The sequence below is a fragment of the Euprymna scolopes genome, chromosome 22, assembly GCF_053919585.1.
Source record: "Euprymna scolopes isolate OS-2025 chromosome 22, ASM5391958v1, whole genome shotgun sequence".
Taxonomy (NCBI): domain Eukaryota; kingdom Metazoa; phylum Mollusca; class Cephalopoda; order Sepiida; family Sepiolidae; genus Euprymna; species Euprymna scolopes.
The window spans coordinates 80,688,979-80,716,194 of NC_136503.1; the positions used below are offsets into that span (position 1 = coordinate 80,688,979).

Consider the following 27,216-nt stretch of genomic DNA (forward strand, 5'->3'; position numbering starts at 1 on the left):
ATTTCTTAAATTTCAGTTTCTTTCAAGTATTTTAAAGAGATTTGGGGGGACACAATATGGCCATCATCTCACATTTTAAAATTCAAATGTTTCAGATTTGCATTGAATTTCCAGCAAATAATCAAGATTCCTTGAATTTCAATTCCTTGTTAAGGCATTTTAGAGAATTTCTGGAATCAAAATCATGTAATTTTGATCAAAATCGAAATAAGGGTTCTAGACATTAAGTATTGCATCATTATACCTCGATTTTAATCTTCGTAAGACGATAAAACTGTTCTGTTCGAGAAATTAATTTTACTTGTCCTGAAACGATTAAACAGAGAGCTAACGCTTGTTATGATATTAGCTACAAAAGCTCTCTGGCCTTATATGCTCAGATGGAAACCATCACGCCTATTCGATATTATGGCTCCTGAATTATTTGTTTTATATCTTTTCTTTTTTTTAATTTCTTTATTCAAACTTTCGAATAAATCTTAGTAAAATCGAATGATTTGTATAACGGGCAGATGTAATAATTGTTTATAGTTGCAACTAAAAACATAGAATCACTTTCCTAACACAGATCAATAATTGGATGATATATAACGTTATTGCAATCAAATATACCCAGTGCCCAACTGACCGTTTCTGTCCAATCTCGTGATAATGTTGCAATAGCAATAGTATAATCATTCCATACCCTGTTAAACAACATCAAAATACCTTTCTATTAATGTATTAAAGTATAAAATGTCTCTCCATATTTAAAAAAAAAATTGAATCACTAATTTAAATGATGAATGTAGATGCTAGTAACAGTTCTGTGAAGTATCTGGAATCATTTTTTTTATATGCCATAATGTTTTTAGCAATAACAAACGAGTTTCCCTTATTTCGGTCCATCTTTTTTTCCATATTTATTTCTACATTTTTAATTTGGATTTTTTTTTATTTTTTACATTTGAAATTATAAAAATAACTTAAAAACCAAAGGCGGCCACGTTATGATGATCTACAAAAGTGTTTGCAATGTTGTAACAATGACATATGTGCTATCTAAGAGGCAGAAAAATATATTATTATGATGATGCTTGTTAAGATGATAGTTAGATCTCAAGATCGAGCTGGAAACGAACCCTGGATAAGTCATTTCATACATTCCATAGGATATATTTTTTCTTCTTTTTTTAACTATTGGACACGGCTTACATATTTCGAAAACATTGATTTAAAGAAGACGCTTTATGTGTGTACGTGGATGAGTTATAGAATATATATATGTGTGTGTGTGTGTGTGTGTGTGTGTGTGTGTGTGTGTGTGTGTGTGTGTGTGTGTGGAATGTTTATCATATGGAATAGAGGATAAGGAAGAACAAATTAATAAATATAATAACACTGAGATATCTCTAAAGCTATTCGATATTTCGATAGTGTCAAACAAGATCAATTTTGATCGTTCGATCAAAACAAAATATCGGTTAGCTATACAGGTGCGCCCATGTTATTTTTTAATTAATGTGTTTACATGCTTTTCCATATACAAAACATTCCATTTTGTGTGTAATTAAATTTAATGCTTTAAATTCAATCATATATATATATATATATATATATATATATATATATATATATATATATGTATATATACATGTAATCGTGACACTTTGCACTGATTATTCTCGAAAGGATGAAACACTAGTGCCTGTAGATATTTTTAAAAAGTTATTATAGTAATGATTATGGATATATATGCATATGTATATATGTACAAACATACACACACATACATATATACATACATATATATATATGTTTGTGTGTGTGTGTGTGTGTGTGTGTGTGTGTGTGTGTGTGTGTGTGTGTGTGTGTGTGTGTGTGTGTGTGTGTGGCAAATAAGCAAGACAGAAACGTTTATATTTCCTTCCCTAAGACTAAAGTATATATATATATATATATATATATATATATATATATATATATATATATATATATATATTCATATAAATAACTGCACAAAACCGCAAACTTAAATATACTTATCACGCTCGCATGCACACATGCGCGCACACACACACACACACATACACACACACACACACACACACACACACACACACACACACACACATATATATATATATATATATATATATATATATATATATATATATATATATACCGTTTAATTGCCATGTTTTAAGTATTCATAATTTTTCCAAATAAATCTCCCAAAATCACAAAAACCGTCGATTTTTTTAAAGCCATTCTGAATTTAACCGACTATAAATAAACCTTAATTAATTTGCTTTGATTTGTGCCTGTATGTTTCATATCCCCTTTGTAGCAAGTGGTTGAGCCATGTTCAAGAGACGGCTAATGAGGAATCACAGCCGGCCATGAATTTTGCCCCAGTTGAGGCCAGTCATTTTCGAAGTAACTCACGTCAGTCGGCACCCGTAGCAAAGCCACCAACCGTTCAGCCTATACCATCAAAGGGCTCCGGGCCAACCACCCGTAATCTCCCTTTTACTCCAGTTTCGTTTAAGCCTAAGGAAATACCCATTCCAAAAGTGCTTCAAGTTATGCCACCACCAGTAAATATCCCCGTATTATCCCAGACAGAATTCCAACCCCCACTACCAAGACCCAACTATGCCCAACCACCAAGATCCTTCTCTCCCCAACCACCAAGACCTTTATCTCCCCAAAGACCTTTCTCTCCCCAACCAAAAGCTCAGGTTCATCCTTCTGGTTTCGTAAACAAGCAATGGTCCCCTGTAGAATCCCCCAAATTTAATTTCTTGAAATCAAAAGTCCCGCACCCTGCCCCAGCACCAAGACGTGAAGCACCCCCGGCACCAGAACCAGAACCCGAGCCTGCTTATCGGCCTTGGGGGTCAGTAACCGCCGTACCACCACCATCTCTAAAGCTAGCAAAAGAACCTGAACCTGCGCCAAGCAATGTAAGAACGCCTGACGCAGACCGTGATCGAGTCTTTCAAGAACTTACATCAGCATTACAATGTTCCAAAACTTTTCCACGTGGTTCTTATGCGGCTAAGGAAAAACTGGGAGGTGGTGGTTCATTTTCACCTGCTGTCGCTCCTATGAGCCCTAGAGTCTCACGTACCATCCCAGCATACACAACTCCTACATATGCTCGTGTCACCCCACAAGCACCTGCACCTGTTGCGCCTGTCCCACCTGTTCAACCTGTACACCAGGCAATGCCACCACCACAAATTACAGGATATTCCCATGTAAGCGCTCCTGGTTCTCAACCTAATTATTATGCGCAGTCACAAACTCCTGCGCCTGTCCCTGTCCGCTCAGCAACTGTCTTATCCCCTGCCCATGTCAGTTCTCCAACGAAAACTTTTAAATTTGGACATGTAAGCCCACCAGTTGCTACCTATCAAACTCCAGTGTCTTACACGCAAGCAGAACAGGAAACAGATCAAGATGCAGAAGACGAATATGTATCTGCATCCGAACTAGAACCAGAATATTATATTGCACCAAAACCTAAAGCAAAAACTTCTGAAACCAAACCAGTTTCTGCACCAAAACTGATATTTTCAGCTCAAGCAATACCTGCACGAAAACCAGTTTCAGCACCAGAAACAATTCCTGGGTCAGAAGTCTTTTTTGTGCCAAAACGGGTTTCTGAACCAGAACCTGTTATTTTATCAGAACCAGTTTATCAACGAAAACCGGTTTATGAACCCGAGCCGGTTTCTCAGCCAGAGCCGGTTTCTCAGCCAAAGCCGGTTTCTCAACCAGAACCAGTGTCTCAACCTGAGCCGATGTCTAAACCTGAGCAGACGTCTCAATCTGAGCCATTGGCTGAACCAGAATCAGTTTCTGAGCCCAAACCAGTTTCTGTAATAGAAATGGTTTCTGAGGTAAAACCAGATTTGGAGCCAGAGCCTGTTTCTGTTCCTGAACCAGCTTCTGAACCAGAACCAGTAACCGTTCCTCAATCTGAAACTGTTTCTGAACCAGAACCAAAATCTGAATCCACCTCTGTCGCAGAACAGGAAGTTGAATCTCATCCAACCCCAGAAGAAAAAGTGGAACCATCAAGTACAGAAACTAAAACTGTTTCTGTACAAGAAGAAAAAGCTGAACCGGATTCTGTACCAAAACCAGAAGCAGAATCTGCTCCTGAACATGAATTGAAATCTGGACCGATTTCAGCATCAGAGGTAGAAATGGAATCAACCCCCATACAAGAAGTGGTTCCTGAACAAGAAACTGAAAAAGAATCAGTTCCTGTAACAGAATCGGTCTCTGAATCAGAACCAGTAGCTGCTATTGTACCTAAAACGGAAACAGAACTTGTCCCTGTGTCAAAACCAGAGGCAGAATCCGTTTCTGTATCAGAACCAGAACCCGCATCAGTAGTAGAACCAGAATCCGCGTCTGCACCAGAAGCAGAACCCATCCCTGTAGCAGAACTGGAATCTGTGCCAATCACAGAAGCGGAACATGTTCCTGTACCAGAAACAGAACACGTGTCTGTGCCAGAAGCAGAACAAGTGTCAGTGCCAGAAGCAGAACAAGTTTCTGTGTCAGAAGCAGAACAAGTGTCTGTGCCAGAAGTAGAACAGGTGTCTGTGCCAGAAGCAGAACAGGTGTCTGTGCCAGAAGTAGAACAGGTGTCTGTGCCAGAAGCAGAACAGGTATATGTGCCAGAAGCAGAACAAGTTTCTGTGTCAGAAGCAGAACAAGTTTCTGGATCAACAACAGAAACCGTTACTGTATCAGAATCGGAAACTGTTACTGCATCAGAATCAGAAACTGTTACTGTATCAGAATCGGAAACCGTTACTGTATCAGAATCAGAAACCATTACTGTATCAGAATCAGAAACTGTTTCAATATCTACCTCAGGAGAAGCTGTTTCTCTGCCCGATGCAGAATCAATTTCTGTGACACTTGCAGAACAGGTTTCTGTTTCAGAGTCGAATGCAGAAGCTGCTTTAACACTGCAAGTGGAAACGGAAACTGCAGATTCCCAAACGGAATCAGAACACGTGTTAGTTATCGAGCAAACAGATTCTGGTCCCCAGCCCGAGTCCCAATCTGAATCCATTAGTGAATCTTTTAGTGTGACAGAACTTGAACCGATATCAATTCCCGAGCCGGAGCTGGAAGCCTGTATTGAGTTACAAGCCGATGTAGAGTGCGTTGTTGTTGAGCCAGAGGCCTCCAATTTACAGACGTCACCGGAAACTGCCGCACCTGCTGCTGATAATGAAACAGATTCTGCTACAATTGTGGAGACCCTTCCGGAGGGCACGACCACTCAGTTAACTTCCAATGTTGAGGAGAGCGATTCCAGGTATTAACTATCAACATAATATTAGTATACATTAATGCATAATATATACCGGCACTGTATATATATATATATATATATATATATATATATATATATATATATATATATATATATATATATATATATATATACATATATATATATATACATATATATATATATATAGTATTTTAGAGGCGTCGAACTTTAACTTAAAATAAATCACGGAAAAATATTTTTTATTATACAAATATGTGGTTTATTCCAAAGATTAATTTGTGCAATTTATAACAGATACTTGCCAAATTTGGAACTAACTAAAATAGAGTCTTCAATTTAAAATTCGACGCCACTAAAAATCACTTTATATATATATATATATATATATATATATATATATATATATATATATATATATATATATATAATATTTTGAAGAAAAATTTATTAATTACAGTGATAAGGTCTAATATATCTATTAAATCAGATATTCGCATAATGGATTTTGTTAAACATACGGCTTCAGTCCGATATATATACATTACAAGAATTGCCATTCTATTCGTTTAAATGTGCATAAATATTTAGAAAATTCAGGATGTTGTTTCATGTGTTTTAATAGTTATAGTTTCGTGAATGATCAAATATGATTATTTTCATGAAAATGCCAGTTTCTGTTCGGCCTCATTGTTTGATTGGACGAAACTTGTTTTCTAATGTCTTTTTGATGATGAAGACCTTACATTTCTTATCCGTTTTTTCTAGGTGTAAAGTAATAATCTGCTTTCTTTTTCATATAATTGTAAAATTAGATTTTTAACAATGCATTTCATTTCCTTATTGCAAAAGACAATGCTGTTGTTAGCTTTATTTTATTTGAAAGCTTATTTTGTTTCGGAATTTTTAGATGAGGATTGATTATTACGATTTTTCGATTATTCGAATTCTTGTCTTTATCTTGGATGTTATTCTTACAAGTTTTTGGCCAATGTAATCTTCGACCTTCTTCGGGTATCTCTTGTCAAACCCGGGAGTCTTTGTATCGAATTAGTAAATTCCTTGTGAATTTCGAACGAAACTCTTTAGTTAATCCACTGGCTCGCTTGCTCTTGTTCTGTCAGCAATAACCGGATTACTTCTAACCAGTCATGACGCGACTAGAGCAAGCTACCTCTACACATAAAATGGAATGCGTACAAATTCACGAGTTGGGTAGAAAAATTCCCGAGTTTAACAGATTACACCTAAAGACGGCCAGTGGTTACATTAGCTGTATATCCAAGATGAGAACAGTAGTTGTGCTACATCATTCTTGTAATTAGTCAGGATTTATAAAATCATTTTTATAAAGGCATATAAACCATTCTGTTAAAAGAAGAATGTCTGCTCAATTCTTGTAATAAAACTACAGGAAGATTATGTTGCTTCGTCCATACATTGGTAACTATTTATAGACTGACAAGTTTTCATCCTGTTGTTTGACGGTGTATTTATAACGAAACAATTTGATTGGTTTTTCATGTTGTGCTTTTTAAAACAGAATTTTGAATAGTTGACCATTTTCTGTCAATCTATGTCGACCTATGTGAGTCATTTAATAATGGAAGGTTTATTTGGAAGTTTATTTAAACTGTTTTATACGTTGATGTCTTCACATTTCAGTAATTGTAAGCTTAATCTCTCTCTCAAAAGCAATTTGTCGCAGTTTAAAAAGTCGTTTCGAATTGTTGCTAAGAGTGGATTCCACTCGACTGAACACCAACGCTTCCTTAGCTAGATCGCCGAAAAGGTACGTGACAGACATTTTGTCGCTTCTTGCTTCAAAGATTCAGCTTGTTTTTCGTTTGTGCTGTTTCGGTTTTGTTTTCGTTTTTGTTAGGTCGTTTCCTTATTATCATGACTGTGTTGTTGTTTTCTCCAAGTATTTTGAAGCACAGGAAAATGTAGACAAGTAGGAGTTGCTCTCAGATTTTTTAATACATTTCGTAATGTTAATTTGAAAATATTAGAAAATCAGAAAATGATATGAAATGTTTTATTAAATGATTAAAATCATTTTTCTGATACTCTCGGTGTAATACACTATTTTTTCAAATAAGACTGTTAGTTATTTAGATTTCTTTTCCTTTTGTTATCTTCATTTTACTGGTTGGATTAACCTTAAGGGTCGTGAAGATAAAGAGAAAAAAAGAAAAATAAATAACCTTCTTTGAAAAAGGGGTATTACGCCGAATGTCTTAGAAAAAAATAATATTAATAATTTAATAAAATATTTCATAATATTCTTTTGATTTTCTAATCTCTTTAAATTAAAATATGGATATTTTGTAGCCTTTCTCGGTATAACATCTTTTTTGTATTCAAATTGTTTTCCGGCGAACATAATTCTGTTTATTTAAAATTTTCGTTTTCACTTTTTTATTATCCGTTAAAAACAAAGCAGATTTTATTTGCTTAATTATCCAGCTTTTATTTGGTCAAGTGAAATTAAGATATTGATTTTATTTATTTGAGAAGTTACAGAAGTTACAGACTTGAAATCAATTCTATTGTTATTATCTCGAGTATTCCCAGAATAGGCATCACACACACGTATATAGACACACACACTCATAGATAGATAGATAGATAGATAGATAGATAGATAGATAGATAGATAGATAGAAAAATGAAGAATTGAAGGATAAAATAAAAATTTAAGTTTATTTGTTTTATTTGTAACTATACCAAATCTGTTTCATTAACATTTCTTACATTATTTTTGTTAAGTGAATTTTTTTCAAATGAAATCATTTACATTCATTAAAGAACAATATCTTTTCCTCAGTTTACGTTTTAATTTAAAATCTGAAACACAATACCGAAATAAACTAGCAATAAAGCATTGTTTTACATTTTGAAAATAATAACTAGTTGACAAAATAAATAGTGATTTAGAGCATAATAAAAATAATAACTAGTTGATAAAATAAATAGTGATTTAGAGCATAATAAAAATAAATAATGCATTTAGAACATAATAAAAAAAAACAGAGCTGGACATATTGCACTTCACAAAAAAGTTAAACTTATCGGAAAACGGCAAATTATTGACGAACGAAGCGTCTCAGAGTGGTAAATTTAAAGAATGCAAACAATCAGGATTGTACAAAAATGCCTATCTTGTGAATACTCGAAATGATCAGAGAAGAAATTAAATACGTTACTTCGTTTTCGAATATTGAATATGCTTCGTTTGTTAATCGTTATTTATACATTGAGGTTTTAATAAGCAATTTCGGTCACATAGGTCTATAGATTTCAACTTATAGAATGGCATTCTTTGTAAATATTACGCTCTAAATTAATTGAGCAAATTGAAATCGTCAATGATCAATATTCTAGCAATGGTTGTTTATTATCAACATCTGAATTTGATTTTTAAATTATAAATTATCAATTGTTTGAGTAAATATATACATAAGCACACCGTTGAGTTAAAATAGTACGACCGTTTTAAAAGAAGTGAGGCCCCGCACGCCCCTGAGTCCATCTCATCGTTTCTACTTCCGGCGATCACTACTTGGATTACTATTCTATCACAAACCGTCATTTCCACCTCACTTGACTCCAAAGTAATATTATTTATTCAGACGATATTATCATTAGTAGTAGTATTAGTAGTGTAGTAGCAGTAGTAACAGTACCCGTGTTTATTGTCCTCGTTATTAAGCTTCAATTAAATTGTTGCAGATTTATGATTTAAGTATTGCCCTGTGCATACAAATGAGTTCTGCTTAATACATCTGAGTTCGATTTTACCATTAAACTGTTTAATAAACTGCAATATCTGTTGATAAAATTATTTTATTTTATTTTTTTTTCTTGGACAATCTCGTCTATTTTGACTATTACTTTTTAATAAATAAAAAAACGTAACAACAATATAAATTTAATCGGAAAATAAATTCAAATACATTGCTGTCTACTTTTATTATAGTTATCTCGCCTAAAGCAAACAAACAAAAAATAATTTTAATTTAAGAAAAACAAAAGCAAAAAAAGTTTTTCTCTTTATCTTTCACGCATCATACTGGATTTTCAATACGACAAATAAAGTATTTTTCAGCAAACAAACAATGGATATTAAAAATGAGATTATAAAATATATGTAAACTTTATCTAATAAATACATAATTTAACATTTGATAAACTATGAAGATTCAAATTTAAAAGTTCATAAAAATCTTTTTCAACCAGCAAATTTTCAAAGACTATATTCAGGACATCAGTGAGTTTTATTGGATATCTTACTGGCTTAGCAGGCTGAGAGCAGGTTCAAGGTGTACCCTTGAATAATGAAAATGGAGAAGACCGGTGTATTTTGATTGCTTGTGCTTCTCTATTTACGGTGTTACGTGACTAGAGTTTGTTGCAAATCCCGTGACGACTTGCTAGTAGTATAGTATACTTTAAGAATATGCTTATGTTTTTGCTACTGCTAAAATCTTTTTGTAATGAACAACGCACTTGCTTTCAATATTCTATTAATCTCTTAGTCTTCAATATAGCTTTCATCAAAACTGCCTTATTTACCCCATTTGTATGTGTTCAACATTCAAATGTTAGAAGTGTTCATAATTATTCGCTTGTTTCTCATTCAAACAATGCACTTGTTGTGAGACAGTGGCAGACAATCCAGCGAGGACAAATGACTGGTCGTAATATTTTAGCTCATCAGTGCTAATAGAAACATAAAATCATTTTTTATAAAACTATGAAATAAATATTGAAAATTAATTACGAAGTTAAACTTATCTTATTCATCTATTTTTATTTACATATACTGGTTCGTATATATATATATATATATATATATATATATATATATATATATATATATATATATATATACATACATATATATACATATATATATATACATATATATACATATATATACATATATATATACATATATATATACATATATATATACATATATATATACATATATATATACATATATATATACAAATGTGTATATATATACAAATCCATGTGTATATATATATATACATACAAATGTGTATATATCTACAATATACAAATATATATATACAAATGTGTGTATATATATCTTGTATTTATGCATATATATAGGCGCATATATATATATATATATATATATATATATATATATATATATATATTACATATATATATTACATATATATTTTACATATATGACACATTTATATATATATTTTATATATGCATAAATGCAATAATTATATATGTAAATATAAATGCATTTATATGTATAAATTAATCATATTTCATGAACACACTCTTACATAACGCTTTCTATGTACTTTGGATGTGTGCGTGTGTGTATGTGTGTGTGTGTGTGTGCGTGATAAAGTATCGTTAACGAACCGTTAACATAAGACGTGTTCATCAAATATGGCGACGATGTTATTTGCATTTTTACAATTAAATTTTTTATTCGTATTTTTATTTTATTTTATTTTTTTTTTTTTTTTGACAAATAAAACGTCGTGAAAAATGTCGTGAAAAAAAACAGTAAAAAATGAGGAAACTGATTTGTTTTGTATTGATTGTACGGACAATTCTTCTCATCTTGGGCGTTATTGGCACAAAGTTTTGATCGATGAACTCTCCGACCGTTATCAGGCGTAAACTCCATGTTTTTTTTTTCTTCATCTAAGGAAAAAAGAGTTAGCTCTGTATAGCAAGAAATCGGACTTTGGGTTTGAGGGTGTGTCCGAAAATTATATAAAAAAGGTCAATTTTCAGGGGTCACTAGGGTACTTTTTAAGACTTTCCTATATTTCAATTTTTAACTGAATCCTTCTGTTAATTGTCACTATTAGTGAAAAAGTATTTTACAAAACCGTGGATAGAAATCTTACGTGTGTTTTCGTTTTTCCTAAGTTTTCAAACCCTCCATCTTTCTTCAATATCTAGTATTTTAACATCATCCCATATTGGGGAATGGGTGCCTTTTTTTCTCTACATATATGGTCTGGTAGGGCTAATTTTTCAATTTCTATGATAGCTTTTCGCTGTTCTTCTAGTTTTACTTTGAGGAGGCGGCTTGGTTCCCTTTGTAGAGTTTTCCACATTTACATTACATCTCATAAACGCAGTTTTTTGTCATGAGTTTTTCGTTTCGGTCGGGGGTTTTACTCGTACAAGATGTTTTCGGAGAGTTGAGTTGCTCCTGACTACTGTCCTAATATCATACCGACTGCATTTTTTTTTTTAATTTTTCGGGTAGGCTTTTCGAGTATGGTATGCAGACTGTGGTGGGTTTTATGTGAATTTTATGTTTTTGGTGTTTGGGCTAGATTTTCTGGAGCTGATGTCATGCTCTCTGGGTATTTATTTCAGTGGAGGATTATTCTTAGATTGGCCATCTCTTTTGATATGCAATGTTGTTATTACATATTGTCCTATTGTAGGCATTGGACTACGTCTTTCTTTACAGCAAATGAATGGTGCGAGTTAAACTTAAGGTACTGTCCTGTGAAGATTAGCTTTCGATATACGAATGACACAAAACTCTGATCAGTGCGGGTTATCAATACATCCAGAAAAGATAGTTTGTTGCCATGTTCCTTTTCCATAGTGAGCAGAATGGATGAGTGAATTGAGTTCACATGTTCCAGTAGTACTTGAACGTCCTCATGGTGGGGCCAGAGTATGAAAGTATTATTCACATATCGTAGCCACATTGTTGGTTTTTGTGGGACTGATCTTATTGCCAGTTCCTCGAAGTGCTCCATATATATGTTGGTTAGCACTGGCGATAATAGCGATCTCATAGCTAGGCCTTCTTCCTTTTGGTATATAAACGTTGTGCCAATAACATCCAAAAATGAGAATTATTGTCTGAACAATCAAAACGCTACAAGCATTCATATCTCATCTACAAAATTCAGAACTGAATTGTTTTTAATGGACATTTTATTTTCTCGAATCTTCAATAAACAGAAACGTTTCTAATCTTCCGACATTTTTCATTTGCTGTTTTATATAAATATTTGTTTTAAAGTATAGGGTCGGTTTGGGGTGGTGGATATTCATGTTAAATCTGTTTGCACCTTTTTAGTGCTAATACAAAATTCACCCAATATTTAAAAAATAATAAAATAAACTCCATATGATATACGTACCTGTGACGGTAAGAAAATATCAGTGACGTGCAGAGAACTTTTTCAGGACAGGTACTCAAGTGAAAAACAAAACGGCAATAATATAGTAATAAACGTGTCTTGGTGGGGCACACGTCTATAATACATTCCTCTGAAAAGGGCACTTTTAAAACAGAAGTAAAAAAGGCAAGGTTTCTGCACGTCCCTGAAAAATATCATATTCCATAACTGTTTAATTTTTTTATTCATCTAAAAACTTCAGTGAGATTTTAAAAATCAATATGGCTTTTGTTTTTGTCTTTACTTTTGATTTTTTTTAAACACAAATGTTCTGTTTCAAATGACATCATTCATACTCAGCGTCTCCGAATAGCAACATTTTTGAAAAATGTAAGTTGTTGTTTTATTATTATTTTATCTCACAACACAATTTAATACATGTTTCTACACAACCTCCATCCAATGCTACCCGCCATTTTAATTACCTAACACAACAACCCCGTGCCGCTTCAACGCCAATTTTACCTCAACTATACAACCGCGCGCCGCTTTCTCTCCATAAGACCGCAAGCGTTTCTTATAATTTCTTTTTTATTATTATTATTATCTAATAAGCGCATATATTGAAAACAATGGAGAGGACCTTCTTCTCCTCCTTCCCCTCCCGCGATGATTTTTTTTTTCATTTTGATTTTTTTCCTTTTTATGGTGGCTTTGTGTGACGCGTGTAATTGCAATAACAACTTATGCTTTTAACCAAAACCCTTCAATGTTGAAACGTATCGTCTGATTAAATATTGTTGTATATTCTATGCTGATAACACTATCAAAGCTTTTAGTGTGATGATATTGAATTGCCCACGTAATTATTATTATTATTATTATTATTATTATTATTATTATTATTATCATCATCATCATTTGATTTAAAATGACAAATAAGAGCATTGCAATTCCTAGACTGAGCCATTTAGAAAATATACTACCGCCATTCTATATTAAGTGACCACATTTGAAAATGCTGAATTGGTCACTTATTGTAGAGGGGAGATAGTAAATTTGATGTATATACATATATGAAATACACAATTGTTTCCGCCTGTGCAAATATTAAAGTTTTTTATGCTAAAATCCATCAAATAGAACATAATGAATATACTTATAAAATGTTCTTTCTGACAGAAATTAGGTTCTCAATATTTACCATTATTAATAACTTACAAAAATTACATAATTTACAAAAATCATACATATATTAACCAAGACAATGTGATATAATGTAATATATGTGCAAGATTTTAATACTACATACAAGAAGCGTAAAATAAAGAATGATTATTTTGATAAATTAGTATGAAGAAAACGTTAATCAAATATATTTACCTTATATATATATATATATATATATATATATATATATATATATATATATATATATATATATGCAGAGAATCTTGATGTTGTGTTGTTCAATTCCATGTGTATATTTTAATAACTGTGTATGTCCTTATATTCGTCCAGCCAAAGGCGACGAAGGCCCCAAATTGCGTCTTTTCTACCGAGTCCTTCAGATATGAAAGCATTTGAGCCGGAGGCTGGTGTGCCACCAAAGACAGCACCAACACCGGCACCTAAACCGGCGCCCAAACCGGCGACTAAACCCGCACAAAAACCGGTACCTGAATGGAAAGCAAAGACGGCGATGGTACCCGAGTCGGTATCTGAGCCGGAACCTAAACCGGTATCTGAGCCAGTACCTGAACCGGTATCTGAGGCGATACCGGAACCAGTAACCGAGTCGGTACCTAAACCGATATTCGAGCCAGTTCCTGAGCCTATATCCAAGCCATTACATAAGCCGGTATCCGAGTTGGTGCCTGAGCAGATATCCGAGCCAGTAGCTGAGCCGGTATCCAAGCCTTTATCAAAGTCGATACCTGAGCCTGTATCTGAACCGGCCCCTGTGTATGTTTCCAAAACGAATATACAAGAATCCACCAAGGAACAAGTAATCGTTTCGAAAGAATCTGCTGCACCAGAACGAAAAGTCCCTAGACGCAGGCGGCGTGACTTGAAGGAAGTGTCTTCTCCGACGCCTGACCAGGTTTCTGCGACTATAACTAAACCCTCGGAATCCGTTCCGAAAACAATCGAGAAACCAGTTTCCAGGTATCTATCACTAATATATACAAATAGCCAATTAAAATTTACATAGGGATGCACAGCCAACAACCCTTTTTAGAAACAGATAACACTCTTGTACAAAAAAAACTATTCTGTTTTCCTATATAAGTGAGCTTTTATAACTCATTTATTTGAATTCAGAAAAAAGGTTTTTGCTTGAATAATGCTGGGCGACAAATGATACTAACAAGTAACTGCGTTATATTATTAGTTGTATGAAATTCTGAGCATATCAATCATTTATTCTTTCTTAAATACAAAAAAGAAACATTAGTTCAGACTATTATTTTAATAACATAATTACAAGCGGCTGATGTAGTTAGTAAAACATGAGATTGATATAAAGGAGAACACATCCGTTTTGGGTGATATTGTAAATAAAAAATAGAAAGATTGAATTAAATGTTGTAAGTAAAATAATAATCATAATGTATACAAGAAAAAGGAACTGTCCCAAGGTTTCTTTTAATTTTATTTTTAATTAAAAATACATAATCTTGCAACTCATATGGAGAGGAAGCAATGTTGTATATAGCTCAATCCTTTCACTATACTCTTTTAGTAACACCAGTACATTTTCCATCATGCTCTATTTAATACAACCGTTTAAAAAAATTGACGCAAGTAAAAAAAAAATGATGAAATTCGGCACAACAACCTAGTGGGTCCTTTCAAGATGAATTGTTATTTACCTATATCTGAAAAACAAATCCATACATTCATATTTAAATTAGAAATAAATTGGGACGTGGTAAATAGCAGAAATTTAACTTGTTTTTATGTTTTTTTTATTAGTTGTCATTTACCAATTAGCTGTCTTTCATTAAAAAAATTGGATTATAAAATTTATTTTATTTAACCATATGAATGCAATTGAAAGCGAATCATAAAATTAGTTTCATAAAAATTAGTTTCGTAAAATTAGTTTCGTAAAAATTAGTTTATTAGTTAAAAATTAGCCCATACCAAGAACATCTGTGTTCGTTTTCATAGTTTATTTTCTATGAAAATTGTTAGTCATTAAATTCAACAAAATAATGTGGAACTATTAATTTATTTGATTTTTATATTTTAAGACGTTATTTATTTTTCGTTCTGTGATGGCCATTATAAAGGAAATAATATACTTTGGTCAATTATTAAATCGAATAAAAAAATATGACCGCCATCAATAGACGGTAATGTGGATTTCAACGAAAAAGTCACAATTACACAAGATGCGGTGCATTCTATTTTAAATGGTGTTCAATTGCTTTACTTTCTATTTATCAGATCTACAGAACACCGTCACATGACAATTAAAGAATCCTAAACCTGAATCAATCAAACCGAAAATACAAATTATAGTCAAATTCCATACTGTCACAGATAAAATAATTTTGCAGACAAAATTGTGTACTACAGTTAAATTAGTATAATTAGATTTTCGGTACATATTTCAGATATGTATTATGGTTTCATTGACCTTTCACTGCTCAGAAAAGGTCGTTACAATCCATCCAAAATTCCTCAGCGACTCACGACATGAAGACAAATCGATTTGTTTTCTATTTCGTGAATTTTATTGATTTCTTCTCAATACACAACGATGCAATATATATATACATATATATATATATATACATATATATATATATATATATATATATATATATATATATATATATATATATATATATATATATATATATAATAAAATATGTTGAGAAACACTTTATATATCGGAATACTTTCCTTCTCGTCAGAGGGGAGGAATTAATAAAATGTAGAAAGAAATTTTGCCTGTAAAGTATTCAAAGAAACTAAGTATGAAAAGAATCATACTAGCATGAAAGTAAGATGTAGAATAATGAAACAGAGTGGAATGAAAAAAGAAAAAATGGTTTCACACGAGAGTGTGTTCCCATGGTGGTCGAGACCAAAATCAGGTATATCAGAGAAAGTGGTAGTAATAAAATATCCATGTTTATAGTATTCCGAGAGCATGTTGCTGGAGATTATAAATGGTTCAAAGAATAATGATTGATGACAGAATTTTAGGGGAAAATTGTTCCACTGTCTAAATACGTTCATAAATGAACAGGTTATACTGAAGAACTTGTAGGAGGCATTTTCAGAACTGTTTTTTTTTTCGTCATTATCCCGCATATAGCGCCTGGTATTTACAAATAGTCACTCATTTCACACTGGCCAGGCTCGACGTCTCTTAATTTCTGTGATTAACGAAAACCAGTGTGTCGACGTATTCGATGTATATATCTAGAAAACATCTATTCGTTTTAATCAATAAACAATATTATTATAGTCGATCCAGCATAGATTAGAAAGCAAAGCATTAAGACTTTTTCGATTTTTTTTATAAGGATTGATAATTTGGATAATTGGATTATTCCAATTACTATTCTCATTTTCGTTGTTATATTCACAATGTTTCCGCCGATGTAACCTCCAACATTCATTGGATATCTTCTAGATTAACTCGGAAACCAGCACGAAATTTTGAACTGGCCTTTTATTTAATCCATGGAAGTAGAGTCTTCTTATTCCGTCAGCCATGTCCGGGTAGAAGTGTTAATTTTATGTTATTTTAGGTTAGTATCGTCTGAATGTTTCACTTAGAACTGGACCAATGTCATAATTAATTAACAGTCACTTAATAAGAAATCTAAAGAGTAGAACGGCTGAAACGTTGTGAAGATGGCAAAAACTAAATGAAAAACACGGTCCTAAACAAAGTAAATATCAGAGAAAAATAGTCAAAAATATATGTTATTCTGTCTTGTTGGCTGTGCCCTACTGTAAATAATCAGTAACAGATAGACATCATTTTAGAAGACTTTATTAACAATCTTGTGTGAACACGTTCGATTTTTAATGAAATTAATATATTTTTTATATAGTTATCTTAATAATTATATAATTAATTCAAATTAATATAAAAGCATTCTGAAATTAAACGTGTTAAAAATACCTTGTAAATTTCATTTTACCCAAATAGTAAAAGTATATTTATGTTTTAATTGTGTAAATTTTCTATCAAATCATTCAGTAGGATTATCTCCCTTGGGAAGTATCCACATTCGTATTTCTTTCAGACATATTTCGTTTACTAAAATGGACATTCTGCGTCTATCAGATCTGTTGATCGTTTTTATTTCATTTTATTCTATTTTTTCTAACGATCGTTCGCAAATCAGGGTTTAAGGTAAATAAACAAATTCAAAACCCATGTTGTCTGTAACGTTCTTCAATTTTTTCAGGTTTCGACTCAAATATATCCTCCAATCCAAATATTCTTTTCCATCCAACTTTGACAAGATATCTTGTCTTTGTTATTTGGCTAGAAATTCGTCAGATAGATGACTTAAAGTTAATTGGAATCTCAATAAATGAATACATAACTAATGTTTACACAACATGGCGTTTTGGAAAATGTTTTATCTACAACGACCTTGGCTGCGGACGTTTGTTAAGATTTGAGAACGAATAATTAATAGACACAGAATGCCCTTATTTTACCGCTTTATCAAATTTAGACACAAAGTCGGTTTTACTTGTAGATGTTATCCAGCTCCCCAGAAAGGGGCGCTTTGTCACCGAAACATGTTTGAAAGAATGAATGCTGCCCAACCAAGTCATATTAAAATTCCTGTAGTAAAATTTCCCAATTCATTTCACACCAGTTTCTTCTCAAGTTCTAATCTTAAAAAATGTTGTTGGCGTGACAGTATTTTCTCATAGAATTTCGTAATTCTCCGCAGATCACCTCCTTCTCCAGCAGGCCCTGCCCAAACAAAGGAAAGGAGCGCGGAGGACAAAGGGTCCAAGGATAACGGCCTGCCACGTTGGCTCATTCCTCTCACCCTGCTCGTCCTCCTTGGCGCTGCCGTCGCTGCCTTGTTCATGTACCGTGAATCGCTCCAGGAAAAGTACCCGACGCTTTACACTTTGCTCGATGTGATAGCGGTGCGTGGAAGGCAGATTGAACCTTCAACTCAAACTGAGGATGTCGCTGAAGCTGCCGCCCAAGTGATGGAGTCAGCAATTCCAAGTGCAGAGGATCTCGCCTCCGGTGTAGAATCGGTTCTGGAACAAGGAGATTATGTTTGCACGGAGGAGGTGATTACTCCGGAAGAAGGCGTCAAAGTTGAGAACTGCTAAGTACAAGACACAACCCATCTACCTCCATATATATATATATATATATATATATATATATATATATATATATATATATATTGATGTTTCCCATTTATAAAAATATACATTTCCCATTTATACCAAAAATATCGGAGTATACATAAATATCCACAACTATGTCTTATATATAGAGTGTGTATGCATACTCTCCGTATATTGAAGAATGTGCTTTTTTTATTTACCAGAAAAATTCCATTTCGTCCTCGTGAGTTTTCGTACCCAAGAAGTTACATGTGTTCCGTTAAGGTGCGCTGGCATAACTGATTGTCTTATTGACTTCTTGGTGTTGTAGTCGATTTTATAGAATGCAGAGTTAACTCCCTTATATTTTTCTCAAATGGACATGATATCCGAGGCTGGATTGATAACGCAAAACATTAAGATGCGAAATGAAACAAAATGAACGTAAAAAAAAAAAAAAATCTAACTCAGCAATAAAGACTCCACAAATCTTGATATAAATACAAAACAACAAAGAATGAATAAGTACATTATTACGTAACAAAAAACTTATCCGCCAAAGTCCACCAAAATCAACTTGACAGTAGCTTTTTATAACTAAAGAACAAAAATCGGTGTTTGATATTTGTTTCAATTTATATACATAATTACTTTACTTACATATGTAAACTTTAAAGAATAAAAATTTATTTAACGGATCCAGATGAATCCTGGGAGTCGGGTCTAATTTCATTATTTTAAAGAATTTATTAATTATCAGCAGGGTTGCAGAGTCGGAGGATATAAGATCCAACCCCAACTCCGACGCTGAGAATTTCCACAGTTCTGACACCGACTCTTAGAATTTTAAAATATTCGACTCCGACATCAACTCTTTTCATACTATCTATTGAGGATTCAAAAATCTGACCTCGACTCTTAGCATTCTTACGAATCCGACTCTGACTTCTAAAATCCCTGATTTTCTCGACTCCGACTTTACGGCCCTGGTTACCAGTAGTTATTTACGTAGTATTGCTAACAAACAAACAAAAAAACAAATGTAAATTAAAATTATGAACCTTCTTGGCGGATGCAATGATAAACACAAATAAACAAACCTGAACTATTTATTTATGTTTGAACACAATTTCATTTTTAACTCATTTGTAACATTTTAAATTATTAAAACAAACACGTTTCTCTCTCAGAATGTTAAAGAAATGAAAAACTTTCAAAGAAATGTTTAAAAATAAGCAAACTTACAAAAGCCTCGTTTCCAGAAATCTGTTTGACTCATTTTTGTTTCATTTTACCAACGATGTATTATTTGTACCAACTATATTAATGTGCATTAAAATGATTTCCATTCATACCTTTTTTCTGTGGGCTTTCAATATTATACATAGAATTAATTTTATGTTGTAACTGCTACTGCATTAAGGGCTTTGTTGTTGCTTTAAACTGCAAAACCCTACAATTCTGCACTGTCTCAATGGCTTCCTGCTTGTCTTTGTGACCGTCTGCGTGCTTCTTTGCTTTTGCTTGTTTTCCTGTGTTCACGCTTATGATGATCTCGACAGAAACAACATATACATGCATGTCGTTACAAAGTTATATTTGTGGTCAAGTAATTCTGTAAACAGTAACGTTTAAATGTGTAATATATATATATATATATATATATGCATTTATATGCGTACATACATACATGCATGCATGTATACATATATATGCATACATATACATATATGTATATATATACATATATATACACGCATACATATATATACAAGCATACATATATATACATACATATATATATACATACATGGGTATATATACAATATATATGCATACATATGCATATATATACATATATACATACATATATATGCATATATATATATATACATACATATATATACACGCATATATATAAACATATATATACATATATATTTACTTTTAATAATATACCATTTCACAGGGAACAGACACTCATTTGTGTTCGTTCAAAAAAATTTATTTACTATATAAGTGTATAATTGTTTATATATATATATATATATATATATATATATATATATATATAAACAATTATGTGAAGTTATAGTATTATTCTTTCTTTAATAGTTGAAATCCTGAGACCACAATATAGCTTACGAACTTTTATATAGCTTGCAATAATAATGTACAAACATAGACAACTATTTATAGTTATCTATAGATCAGAGAGTTTTTATTCAAGGGAGATAATCTCCGACCAGGAGGTAACATTACTTCTGATTACAATATACATCGGAAAGCGCAGGACTGGATAAACCATAAAACAAAATAAAAATAAGATTCGAACATCAAGTACAAAGAGGTGTCACCAACTATAGTTTGATAGATTTGCAATAAGAAATAAATCTTTTTCTGCAGAGTTTGATTTTGTCAATTGTGAGAACGATCGAATGCTATTATACTTAGTTATACAAAACTAGTGGTTTTAAAACGAAACATTAATTATTTTACAAGTAGATAATAACGCTCTAGTCCAGTTGACACACCGCTTTCCGTTAGAGCACAAAAGTTAAACGATTTTGTGTCCTGGCAGTACTAAATGTATGACCATTGGGAAATACCAGGTGCTGTATGTAACAAAACTCTTTTGAAATTCAACTGAATCTACAGATTACTCGTATATAAAAATGCACGATTTCGACATGACATGATTTAACGATGGTAGATATGCCGCCAAACTCAACAACAACAAAGGGAAGCGTGCAGCTATTCTTTTTATGCTGATATATTTGATACAAAATTGATTTAATTTAGGACGTACAGTACCTTGTGACAGTCAGAGCCAGAAAATTACTTCTGTGTCTTTGGCATCTCTATCACCAGTTAAGGATGCACTATGCCCCCCCCCCCCGAATCTCCATCTCCCACAAAATACTCGTATACACGGTTATCCACAAATTCCACAAGTTTTTGTTTATTTCCGGTTTCTGCTGACCATTCTGCTTCACGATGAAATCCCTGGAAAACTTCTTTCTTATTATGTTTACCAGTTTTAAAATATTCTGTTATTATGAAAAACAGCCAAGTTCGTTTGATTATTTTAAAACTGATAAACATTAATTAGAAAGGACCTTTCCAGGGCATTTATCGTGAATCAAAACAGTCAGCAAACAAAAAAAAAAGAAAAAAATGGAAGTAAACAAAAACACACGGAACGCGGATAACCCATATACATTTTAATGGAATAGGTGAGGATCAACTATATGGAAAGTGTTTGCACTATAAAGTCGATGTCACAATTGAAAAATACTAGAATGATCATGATTTTAAGTAAAGAATTTTGAATATTCTGTACGGTTTATTGCTATAAGTTATTCCGATCGGAAGCACTTGAATCCTTTAATAAGTACAAATGATCCAATCACAAAATATTCAATTTAAAAAATATTACCACAGTAACAAAGTGTTTGAAAACAGATTACATAACTGAAGTTATGGGTCTATAAAAAATGTTCTATTCGATTTGGTGGTTCATCGAATGATCAAAATCTGCACCAATTTTCTTTAGTCAATTTTCTGTCCGTTCTTTATAATACAAATCTATTTCAATAACAGAGTTAGACATATCCAGCGCCTTCAAGCTCATCAGGTCGTAAAATAATTAAACGCAACCCTAAAACATCGACTGCTATGGTGAAAACTGTGAAACTAGAGCTTAGAGACGACTGAAGTTATGGTCTGAGAAAGGTTTTAATTTTGTCGAGTTGATTCCTCCAGTAGAGGTTTCAAAGAATCGTCATTTTGTTAATCGATTTAATTGTATGGAATGGTTTAAATTTAGCTGCAATCAAAGCTGAACAAAAGTTAAGTGAGAGGTTTCATACTCTCTGGGTGACATCTTTAAATAATAATAAGCAAAAAGTAGTTATAGTCATTGATTTATTATTTATATTACTTATTTTATTCCCGAGTGTTCTAATTGATAAAAGAAGAAGACAAAAACAGTTTGATGTAAATTACACTAAATCATATTAAATCACTACAAATTTTCATATATGTTTGTTTTTCGTGTCGAACTCGGCAATCTTTATGCCGAATTCGGGAACCTATACGGAAGATTCCCGAGTTCGACAAGATACACCTGAAGAAGTTCGGGGGTTACATCGATCGAAATGTTAAATAAATAGCACTCAAAATAAAAACAGTAGTCTAAAGAATCCAAATAATACAACTAATCAATCCGCATGTGAAAAAAAAAATTCTTCATATAAAATAATACATATTATTTAGAAATTCGGTTCGTACATGTCAAATAAAGGTTTAATTATCGATTTTCAATTTGTTTTAACTGCGTATAATTTCTATATGCACAAAACATTATTTGACTCAAACAAAAACTATCAAATCACGAAGAAATATAAGTCCGGAATTTGGTTTTAAAGGCCGTGAACATCGATGACTGTCTTATAACTAAAAGTTTACAACAGAAAAACAAACAATGACAGTTATTAGTAACCAATTCGGTCTTTGTTTGGTAATATACGAGTTATTTCTCATTATAACATCTCTCAAATTAGTGAGAATTTTTTTCGCAATGTAGTAGAGGAAGAACTACAATAACTAGTTTAAACCACTTTCTGAGACCGATTCATCATAATGAAACACATTTGGAACATTTAATGAGTGAAATAGCTCATTTCCAACCCTCTCAGTGTTTGTCATTATCTAACTGACAATCTTATTAACTCTGATTCTCGAGCGGCTTTTGGTCTTATTAAGTGGTGACTCATTAGTATAAAAAAGGGTCATCCCTACAAAAAAATTTTCAAAGTGACAGAAACATATGGTAAAAAGTTGTGTGATCAGAGAGATTAAAGGACTCGAGTTCTTCAGCTGAAAATTCTTTTAAACTTTAAAAGAAATGAAGACTTTTTTGTCTTTTGTTTATATAAAATATAACTTAAAATTCCATTGGCTCCATCTTTCATGTATCAGCTTATTGTTCAATGTAAACGCCAACAAGGAAAGATTGTCTCACACGTTTCCTTATGCAGAAAACTGATTGAAATAGAATACATGGAAAATAACAGCTGTCAATCAGACAGACACTCCTAATCAGCCCATGAACTCAACTGACAGCTGTCATCTCAGTAAGCGTTTGCGATTAGCCTATAAGATTGTCGTACTTTCTCACCTGATATTTCGAAACAAGGTTAATTATTACTTTTATACGCGACAGAGGAGAGGGTGTAGTTCATCAGTTATGTATGCCTTCATAATATGTCACTGCCTTATTGGTGACGTGGAGAGGGGTCCATATTTGGTTCAAGGTTGAGAAAAAGAAGCATCATTTCCTGCCTTGTGTCACAATAGTAGCGTTTAATTAAAACAAGGTGTAAAGATAAGCTCAACTATTAATTCAACGCATTTACAAGAGAAAAAGGTGAGTCAGTCTATAGAAAACAGAACAGAATATGAAGTAAATGTCAGTCAAACCTTTGTTTGAGTGAAGCACAGCCACTGACTAATGAACACTTCAACTCACAAGCAGGAATAAAAACCAATCTGATTGGTTAGCTAACTAAACTAAACACCACATGGATATATAAAAAAATAACAGGTAACACGAGTTCTATGCACAGGAATAAAATAGGAGAAGATTCTGGGTAGATTAATTACCAACTTGTAAAATGTATATAGTTTATATCTATTCGTTTAAGAGTCGATTTCCAAAAGCAAAAATGGAGCTCAATATTTCATATTTAAAATTTAAAACCCAATACAGCTATTAATAAATCATATAATGATATAAGCTGGAATTAATGCTTTTATATATATATATATATATATATATATATATATATATATATATATATATATATATATATATATATATATATGCACACGTTTCAATACTTATAGAAAAGCACTAAGAGATCGATGTAAGTATTTCACAGGAGACAATCGACATTTTCGCAATCAGATATGAGGCATTTAGAAATTAAATCTTATCTTACATGAAATCCACTTCCATTGCACGCTGCTCACATCCCTAACTGCAATGAATCGCTCATGTTGGTGAGTGGGCCAACAATTCAGCCAGATAAGTTTTTCCCTCGGCCCCAGAAGACGAATCTGTTTCCCTGTTGACTGTGGTATATTGCTGGTCCTGTACAGTTCTAGATCTACCTTCCAAGGCTTTGCCTGCTTTCTTTGAGTAGGAGTTAGCTTATTGCTAATCGCATGAGGTGCTTCTACCGGGAAATGCCAACAAAGCTGCCCAGGTACTTTTTTTGCAGACCAAACTGTTCCTCCTTTGGAGTGCTAGCTCTTCAATCCCACTTTGTGACCCTAGTCTCACATCTCGCTGAAGAAAGGAGATAAATGCCCATCAGTCCTTAGGCGATTAGTAAGAACTTAATCCCTTCTTCAATGCACAGGAAAGTAAAGAACTACACAGAAGCAAGAGATGGTGATCATCCTAGGCTTCTGTAAAAAAATTACCTCAGCCCGACAGAACCAATGCCTCTTAGCCTGAAAATGGGCCAGACCCTGTTGAACTGATTTTTAGATCGAGTATAAATAGTTTTCTTTTCCAAACTGATGAACACAAAATTACGCTTCAATAATTGATAATACAGCAGCCTCTTCCAGTAGGTTCCTTCCAAGAACTGAAAGCTTGTAAAACTCTTCTTGTTGAGTGTTTTCCTCCTACTTATAGTTTCGGTCTTTTCAAGACTGTCTTTGTAGTAATCATCTTTAGTTCTTGTTAGCTCCTTATATTGACGGGCTCTATGCCTTGTTTGGGGCGATTTCCATAAAAAAAAAAAAGAAACAATACTTACTTCAGTTATTTTCTTCGTAAGCGCAATGGTTCCAGTGGTTGTTGCCATCGTGAAAAGTAACATAGGGAAAACGAGTCATCGTAGGTTTCATCTCAGACTGAACACAAATGAATTGCGATAAATAATTGGAATTAGTTAAACTAATATTTCAAAATGCATCATTTGTTATTTAGTGTTCTCTGTCCGACGGCATATCAGTACTTTATGGGTTATTTAATGCCGAAATACTATGTATGTATTATAAACGATTTATTGTATTGAATTGTCCGCAAAGCTTTAGTCTCTGTCACATCACCGCACTGTTGCATCCCTGTGCATGTTTTACAAATATTTCCATGGAATTTGCTCCAATGAACTTTCTGCATTTGTACTCCTCACCAAAAATACCCTCGACACACCTGACTAGCATCAAAAAGCCATCCTTTCATTGTATAAGTCGTTTGATGCGGATTTTCTACTCAGTTAGCTTCTTTCCTCAGACCGCCTATCTTTGTAATTCTCTCTTTGCTTCCTATTTCTGCGACCGTACCAAAATGCAGAAATTTAATCGTAATGTAAACAAGCATCTTTCTGCTTAATTTTTCATCCAGGTTGCACCCCCCTATAAATCTGATTCCTATCAAAGTATCCCCTTACGCTTCAGTTGCAATATACCTTGTTTGGAGCAAACAAAGAAAAAGAAAAACATAAGTGCACACGAGTTGATATATTATCCATAGCTGGGAGGAAGGGCTCCGAGTTTATACCTCCCCCCACCATATTAGTGCATATATAGATTCGATCTGATTTGAAGTCTTCACAGTCGATCTCATAGTCCAATTGTCTATCCTAAGTGAGTTTTGATAAGAGGAAAACAGGATTTTGTTTGTCGTGTTTGTTTTACAGCATATCAACCCTTTTTGATCTATTTTAATATCGATACATCATGCTGATTTAAAAAGAATCTATTCTGTATTCATAGTTGAACCTTAGTTGTTATTTGACTGGAGGGAAATTCGGGGTTCATTCCTTTTCAAATTGAATGAATGACTCATTGAACATCGTATGTGCCATAGGATTCAAACTCAGCATAGCCGAAGCCATAGTCCACGATGGTATTCGAAGCCAAGAACACAGCATACCAACAGAATAATTCTTACTTAAAGTTTCTTTCCTAGGATTGTCTGCCTATGGAACTCTATACAGCAAGGATGCTTTCTAGCTGACTACATCATGGTCATTTTCAAGTCTAATATAAACAAGCTCTTGATGAGTCCTCTTAAATAATCAAATTTTACCCAATTTCTACCACTACCAATTACGTTCTTGTTTCACCGACCACCTGACACTCGTTGATCCTCATCCTCAAGTTGCCTTCAGTCCTTGATAAGTGGTGACTTCAGTGTAAAAAAGAAACAATCACAAATATATGAGGCGTAACTATAAAGAGAGAGGTTTATATTTCTGTGTTCATTAAGCTAAAACAACATATCAGTAATTCAATGTAGCATGGCATATGACTATATCATATTGAAATATTGGCTCTTATCAGAACACCAGTTAAGCAACGTTGAGCCTCATCACTATT

At 33.0% G+C, this 27,216-nt stretch overlaps 1 protein-coding gene across 11 annotated transcripts in view; it reads left to right on the forward strand.

Moving 5' to 3' along the window:
- LOC145243494 (uncharacterized) overlaps nt 1–27,216 on the forward strand; it is a 318,659-nt gene that overhangs the window by 274,307 nt on the left and 17,136 nt on the right. For 9 of the 11 annotated variants that reach the window (XM_080106440.1, XM_080106438.1, XM_080106443.1 and 6 more), the window contains one exon: nt 2,330–5,332. In XM_080106440.1, the coding sequence (XP_079962566.1) occupies nt 2,330–5,332 (3,003 nt within the window). Of the gene's footprint in view, nt 1–2,329; nt 5,333–12,831; nt 12,860–27,216 lie in introns of those variants that run through there. The other 2 variants (XM_080106439.1, XM_080106448.1) reach the window with 1 other exon arrangement.